The sequence below is a fragment of the Spinacia oleracea genome, chromosome 4 (assembly GCF_020520425.1).
Source record: "Spinacia oleracea cultivar Varoflay chromosome 4, BTI_SOV_V1, whole genome shotgun sequence".
NCBI lineage: Eukaryota > Viridiplantae > Streptophyta > Magnoliopsida > Caryophyllales > Amaranthaceae > Spinacia > Spinacia oleracea.
The window spans coordinates 79,416,710-79,424,714 of NC_079490.1; the positions used below are offsets into that span (position 1 = coordinate 79,416,710).

General features: G+C 47.3%; 1 protein-coding gene across 1 annotated transcript; it reads right to left on the minus strand.

Annotated features, from left to right (window-relative positions):
* Positions 1–2,692: 2,692 nt before the first annotated feature.
* Positions 2,693–7,641, minus strand: LOC130471652 (uncharacterized). The gene is made up of 2 exons (XM_056841899.1): positions 7,015–7,641; positions 2,693–2,725 (listed from the first exon to the last, which is right to left on the minus strand). Exons 1-2 carry the CDS (start codon positions 7,639–7,641, stop codon positions 2,693–2,695), a joined length of 660 nt encoding a protein of 219 aa, XP_056697877.1.
* Positions 7,642–8,005: the final 364 nt, after the last annotated feature.

The window sequence follows — 8,005 nt, forward strand, 5'->3', positions numbered from 1 at the left end:
TCAAACACCATAAATCCTCTCCCTACAGGCCGCAAATGAACGGCGCGGTAGAGGCGGCCAACAAAAATATTAAAGTCATAATCGAAAAAATGGCCGAAAATTATAAGGATTGGCCCAATAAGTTACACTTCGCATTATGGGGCTATCGAACCTCAATCCGCACCTCCATTGGAGTAACACCCTACTCCTTGGTATACGGAATGGAAGCAGTCCAACCGGTCGAGTTGGAGATTCCCTCCCTCCGAATCGTCCTAGAAAGCAAGCTACCCGAAGCTGATTGGGTTCAAGCTAGGTACGACGAACTCGTCCTTTTAGACGAACGGAGGTTGAGAGCTCTACATCACGTGCAAGTGTATCAAAAGCGCATCGCAAGGCAAGTCAACAAAAGAGTCAAACCTCGAAACATCAAAGAAGGCGATTTTGTATTAAAAGAAGTCCGCGCACCTACTACGGACCCTCGAGGAAAATTCCGGCCTAACTGGACAGGACCGTATTTTGTAAAGACCATCCTACCTGGCGGAGCAGTCCAACTAGCTGACATAGATGGAGCGGAATTCGCTAACCTCACGAACTTAGACCAATTAAAAAGGTACCATATTTAAATTCAGTCCAGAGTTAAGGCATCTAATAAAACACATTAAGACTCATAAGCAAACATTCTGCGCATTACTCTAAGCAAACGGCATAAAACTCAATAAGGTAGAAAAAGCGAAGGAAAAAACTTCAACGCCCAGGACTGGGCGCTGTTATTTTTCACGCCCAGGCCTGGGCGCCGATATTTCCTTCGCCCTAGATCGGGCGTCATTCTCTCTTGCCACCTACCCTCCCGCTTCTGCAAAGTGTTCATACTCCTTTTTCTAACCCTCAAAATAACCACGAACACTTGGGGGGGGGGGGGGGGGGGGAAGCAGGCGTGTAATGAGCACCCTTTCAAAAAAAATTTGAAAAGCTAGAACTACGCGCGACCTGATTCTGACAAGATACGTAGGCATTCCTTATCAAGGATTCGGTCCAATAAAAATTAAAAAATAATAAAGTCATGCAACGCATCAAGAAGAAAAGATATTGCAAAGGGCACTCTACCCTAACCCATGCACGGGCAAGACCAAATAGAATGAAAAAACAAACCCACAAGAATTTCCGGGAACAAGCCCAACAAAGGAGTATGGCACGAGTCGGCAAAAAACAAAAAATAGTGAACATGCATGTGTAATACCCCAAGTAGTCGGTTAGTCTAAAAATATGTGTGCACTCTTATATGAACTCATTATTTTTATGAAAGTCTTTTCCTTTTCGAAATTCGTCGTTGGTTTAGAAAGCTAATATTGCTATAATATGTTAAAACAAAGCCCACGGAAGGCTCAAAACATTCTTGCACCAAAAATCGCAAAAAATATATATATACATGCGGAATACAAGAATGAATATGTACAAAACAGGAGGTAAGCCTAAGACTCGCCGGTCCATCCACTCCACTCCCCGTGGTATGAGGGCCCCCAGCCAGAGTCACCCCAAAAATGAGGTTGTGACTGCAACTCGGGGCTAGGCTCTCGGGCCACCGACACGGAACGTCGCTTACACTCCGGCTCGGACCTCTCCCCGGAAGAACTCACCCCCGCGTCAGAACGACGATGCCGTAGGGGCGAGTGCCATGCCCTCTCTCTCTCACGACGACCGTGTCCCCCGCCCGAGGGACCCGCGTCGTCGGCCCCGGCACGTCCAGCAGCCGTCTGCAAAAAAGGACAAAAAAGAGAGTGAATAACCGAAAGCCAAGCAAAAGGTACAGATAAAAAAAAGGGCACATTACCCGAGTAGAGTGGGGGCTCCTGCAAGAAAGTGCAGACCGAGCTCGAACTAACGCGGACTTCAACCGGTTGATCACCCCCACCATCGCATTGGCCGTACGGGCCGGAACCTGAAACAAGAATGTCAGTAAAAAAAGAAAGAAAAAATATAAGAAGAGTACACAAATAAAAGGTGCCTACCGCCTCTACTCCCTCAGGGAGCGAAGCATGGAAAACCCGGTCTTCCGGGAAAGTCTCCACAATCTCGGATCCACTCTCTCCGGTATACGAGATCCGAGCATCGGGAAGCACCCATCCCCCCAACGAAGGGTCAGGACCCTCCTGCATAAAACACAGTAGGCATAAACACATGGGCACGAGCATGAAAGCACTAAAATCAATACAAAGAGAGGAGGCAACTTACAGCGCCAGGCTCCGGGAGACGAAGAGAATCCTGGATAAACTGGTAATAGCTAGCTCCCTCTATCACCAACTCCGTCGCCGGCACGCCAGTCCTCGAGTGAACCCTCCACGACTCGCCTATCGAGCGAGTAGACAGCATGGTCGCAGGCGGAGGCCTGGGCACCGAAAAAGCCCCGACCGTCTGCATACGTACCCGCTCTCCCAGGTACCAGACAGGGTCCCGGCGGCCAACAAACAAGACCCGCATCTGGCTCAGGGCATAACTAACCCTGACCGAAGCATGGGTACCCCTAAAAGAGAGCCATGGGGTCCAAACCACCTGTTTTTGTACAAACGCAGTCAGATCTCGCACATAAAAATAATATAAAAGAATGACGAAATACGAGATAGAGGATAAGATTCTGTACATGCTCAGGGTTCCCGTCCCGGATAAGATCCCACACGGTATCGGGCGGTGGACGCACTGTCAGCTTTTTCTTCCAACCTCAACGGCGACCGACAGGGAACTCCAAAGGCCTCTGCCCCATTCGGGGAGCCAGCCAAGGTAAGTGCTCAAAGGCCCACAGCTGCAAAAAGAAAAGGACAATAAAACATTAAAAAAAGAGGCCCGGTAAAAGCGAGAAAACAAAAGAAAGTCTAGGCACATACCTCGATCAAGCGCGGCACTCCCGCTAATGTAATCACAAAGTGACGTCTACTCGGGTCCGAGTCGCGCACCGACAAACTCATCTGGCCGACAAGCGTCGCATAGCCCAAATCGCCCCAGCGATGGTCACCCAGTGTAGACACGTCCTCTACCATGCCTATCCACCTCGGGTCAAAGGTGTCAGTCGGACCCGATAGAAAAGTGGAAGTAATAAAATGGAGGGAGAACATCCGAGTCTGTCTCAAAGGCGACTCCTCTACCCCATGCTCCAAAGCCCACATCAGGTCAGCAAAAGGTATCCCACGGGGCTGGTACGAAGGTAATCTACTACCCATCCACGAGCCCAGGAGCCTGGTACCCTCAGCAACAGTCGGCCACGGGCCATCCGACCTCAAACGAACGGGGTTCCCTGTAAAGGTCAAACCCGTCAAAGCTGTGTAGTCCTCAGGAGTGATCGTCATCTCGCCCCAAGGAAAATGGAAGGTGTTGGTGGTATCCCACCACCACCTCATGAACGACCGCAGAAAGGACAGGGAGATGTTAAGCCGCAGTATCTCCCAGAAGGTCTCAACCACCGGAAACAGTGAGCTCGCCCTCACCAAGGCCTGGGCGTCCGAGCTCAGATAGCTAAAAACGGTCTCACTCGTCGCCGCGCCATAGTCGAGAACCGTAGTCTCTCTCCTCGCGTGAAGGCGGGAAGTCACGTGGTGCTCTAGGTCGTAGTGCAGATCACGACCGTCGTAGAGCTCAGGGCCCACCCATAGGGGACCCGGGCCAGTAGACTGACGCGTCATGCCACGCTCCTCGTGGCCACCAGGAGGGGGTAACGACTCGTCAGACATGCTGATCAACAATACAACAAGGCATTATACCTTTGACAAAATCGGCACTCATACCGATCCCTAAAAAGAGTGCATTTCACTCATGAAATGGAGTCATACAATTTTTGTTCCCTAAAAACATGATACTAAGTTCATACTTAGCAAAATTCCCTAAGTAAAAATTAACTCCAGCAAAATCAAAATTCTCCCATGATTTGTCACCCATGAATTATGAGGAACGCAAGCAATATACCAAAAATACCTACATTATAAGAAAATACTAGGGTCGTAGGTATACTTGGGGGCTAGCATGAAAATGCCCAAATTCAACAAAAATCAACATACTTGTAAAAATTAACATGCACAAACTAATTAACATGTTATGTGGAATATTTCCAACTATCTAATTGAAGGAAAGGGGCACAAAATCAAAAAAAACCCAAATCAATTTCATGCACAAAAATACTTGACAAAAATACTGAAATTGACAAAAAAGCTCAAAATTACTGAAAAATACTTACATTGGGAAGATTAGGAAGTGATTTGGAGTAGAATTCGTGAAGAAGAGTGAAGGAAGCGAGCAAAAATCAGTAGAAAGGAGTGAAGAGTTTGAGCGAAAATGGTCGAAATGAGAAAGGAAGGAGACGGTCCGCATATTTAAAGACCAGCCTTCCCCATCGCATTTTCAACGCCCAGCTCTGGGCGTTAGAAATTCTCGCGCCCAGGCCTGGGCGCTGAAAATGCTTCCCAGACAGTGAATATTCGTTGTCGGGCACGCGTACTCCCCTATTTTGTGTAAGATATCCGTTATCTTGATATTTCTTTCCAAAAAAAAACGGTATTTTGAAAAAAAAAAAAATATGGTTAAACAAAAATATACACAGTGTGGACCCACTTATAGGACACATCTAATCAGGAAATATTACGACCCACCAACAGGTTGTAATCACAAAATCCCTTCTACATTGGCAAAATAAGAAATTCAAAATGGGCTCGCCCACCCTCAGCGGGCGGTGTCTGCGTCACTAGCCGCGCAGGTCCTCAGTTTTTGAAAGAAATAAAATCTTCAAATTTAAAATAGGCTCGCCATCTTCAGCCGGCGGGGTCTACGACGCAAACCACGTAGGTCCTTATTTTCAAAAAAGCAAAATAAATTTCAAAATAGATTCGTCCACTTCTATCGGACGGGGCGTCCACCCTCAGCGGACAGGTTCGCCATCTTCAGCCGGCGGGGTCTACGTCACAAACCGCGTAGGTCCTTATTTTCAAAACATCAAAACAGATTCGTCCACTTCTATCGGACGGGGCGTCCACCCTCAGCGGACAGGCTCGCCCACCTTCAGCGGGCGGGGTCTGCGTCACTAACCGCGCAGGTCCTTAGTCGCTGCAGCGATAACTTTTTTCGGTTTTCCCTTTTTCCAAAAATTAAAGGATTGGTTTTCCGTTTTTCCAAAAAAGAACGATGTGCTGGATTTTCCTTCGTTTTACGTCCTATAAAAACAAGGGGGTTTTCTCGTTTAGCTTTTAAAAAACGTTTTACCTCGTGATTGGGCTTGGCCAGGCCCAATTACACTTTACAGCTTTGATTTCAAAAAACTCTGTAGCTACTCCCAATGACAAAGTGAGGGAGTTTCTACGCACCTTTAGATTCTTCCAATGACAAAGTGAGGAAGTTTCTATACTATCAGTTGACAAATCCCAATGATACGTGAGGGATATGTCGACACTTCAAGTGATGATCCTTAAGTCAAATGTTATCACTCGGGGGCTCGTGAGACCCTCGCAAAACAGGTCACATACACCATGGCTTGTGTGACGCACTCCGTCTAATACTTTGACCATCGTCTTACTCCAAGACTCAGTCAAAGTGGGGGCTAACTGTAGACACCTACTTTTGTCCCCGTTCCCGCAAGGGAAAGGTTCGATGATGAAAGCGTAAATCTCCACTTGACAACGCATCTCCTATAAAATAAACGAATCTCGATTCCCCATTTCATTTCACCCGAAACCTGCTATTTATGGAAACCTGCTAAAAATAGTAACTGCCGTAAAAGGTAGCTTCTAAAAGTGGCAAATCATAAAAGATAGAAACCTGTCAGAATTAGGTGTTGCATTCCAACATAAATCCTAAATGAGATAGAAAACTGCGAGAATCCTATTCCTAATATGATTCAGAAATAAGAGTAACGTATTAATTAAAATCCTAACGAGCCTAGAGTTCGTAACGGGCCCAGACGCATTCCGTCATAAAATTGATACGCGCTAAAAGACTCGAATTAATCTCAAACTCTACGGATTTCAGGAATCCGAATCTGACTAAAGAAAACAGCCCAGACCCTATTTTCAACGCCTGGCTCTGGGCGCCGAAATCTTCGGCGCCCAGGCCTGGGCGCTGAAAATACCTGGGTACGTGTTTTTTCCTAATTCTTTGTGGATTAGAACTCTGCAATTCTATCTTTCCACGAACTCTTCCCTATAAATAGGCCCCTAAATTCGACGTGAAAGAACACACAACAACACATAATTATATTCTGAGTATTGACTCCAACCCTTAGCCTAAGCCTCTCGCTGCAAAACTGTTCACGCGTTCTGTCGCAATCGATCCATAAATCGAACAGAACGTATCCTGTCCCATAATTGAGATTCGTTAAATAAAAAGGAGAAATAGCAAAGTCAAAGTGGTTAGTTTTCTGAGAACCGTGACGCACCTCTCAAGGGTGCGTCGTAATATGTCCCTTTTCGATGATTTAACTGCTTTCCTCGCCCTTTTTATGAACTGTTAAACTAACCTAATCTGATTGTTCTATCACGCCTAACAAATATAATATTTTTGGGAAATCGGATTATCATGCTAGGTCCCTTAATGCTATTTGAATCAGATAATCACGATCGAATTAGTGTTATATGTTGCATATTGCTAAAACCAACTCAGATTAGTTTAATAGTTAACGCATGTCCCTTCAATTATTTATGCTGAGCTAGTAAGGATATCCTGCCTCTGGAGTTATCGACGAGCGAAGTACTCCTCTCGGTAGTTACAGTCCCCCGAACCCTCAATCTCTACCTTGCGGGTGTATATTGAGAGATCCCCACACCAGGGATCACAAGGGAACCTACGGCCGTCGTGGTCAAACATAATTGCACTCCCTTTATGTCACGATAACCGGGTTTTGTCAGTTTTTCTCATTGTCGTTAAAAACTGAATGGCGACTCCTATATTACTAGTCAATTGGGTGTATACTCATAGGAAATCCAATTACACTTGATTGAATAAAAAGAATCGTCACACCCATGAGGGACAAGGTCACGCATTAGTCTCGTGCTTTTTCGACCCCCTCACAGTAGGGACCTTCACTTTATCCCGGCGGCGGGTGTTTATTATCTCTCGGATAAATGGGGTGAGAGCCTCTTGCAATGATGAGGTATGTCTGTGTCTTATGGTTCTTGGTGGGGGGGAGTCCCACCTTCCTCTTAGGGAGGTACGCCCACCTCTACTCTTTGGGGGAGGTGAGTATGTTCGCTCACGGCGTGGAGGGCTCTTCTCTATTCTCGAGGGTGAACGGTGCCTAGGGCGATGAGAGGATGAATGGGCCCTTGGCTGTTGATCAGGGAGTGAAGTCCTTGTCCTGGGGGAATGGCCTCTACGGCTAGAGGGTGAGTGACGCCTCCTTGTGGGAGAAGGTGATTGCCTCCTGGGAGATGTCCTTTCGGAGCTGACCTCGATCGGCTCGACTTGCTTTGAAGGAGTGGGGTGGTCTCGTGTAGAGACCGTAGTCTTGACACTAGAGGGGGGTAGACCTCGGGTGATCCTATCATTCCTGATGGCTTCTCTGGCTTGTTCGAGGCGCCTCCTGTGCAAGAGGTCTTGAGCATCGAGGTCTCCTCTGTGTAACTGTCGCTCTTCAATTATCCGGCGTGCATCTTGATTGGCATTTGATTGGTTTGGGAGGGGCTGTGCCCCACCCATGTTACCTAGCCTGTCCATCACACTTCGAGGTTGTGCCCTGTGGATGGTATGAGATGCTGTGTTCACCCTTGAGCTGGTGGGGTGGTTTGGGTGTTTCCTCGAAGGTCCTTCTCCTCTCCCTTGGAGGTTGTGGATAGCCTCATTGACTTGAGCAGCCAAGTGCTCCAGATCCCTTTGGGTGACCAGGTTCTCAGGTGACCTTCAACATGGGGTTGTTGGTTCTCATGGTCCTGATCACCATCGTGATCATCTCCGTTCCTCGGAGTAGGCATCAACACGTAATTGGGATGGGATTCCGATCGATGAGAGGATGAGGGTTGCCTGGTTCGTCGAGTGTTAACCATGGCTTGTAGCTGACTTCCCC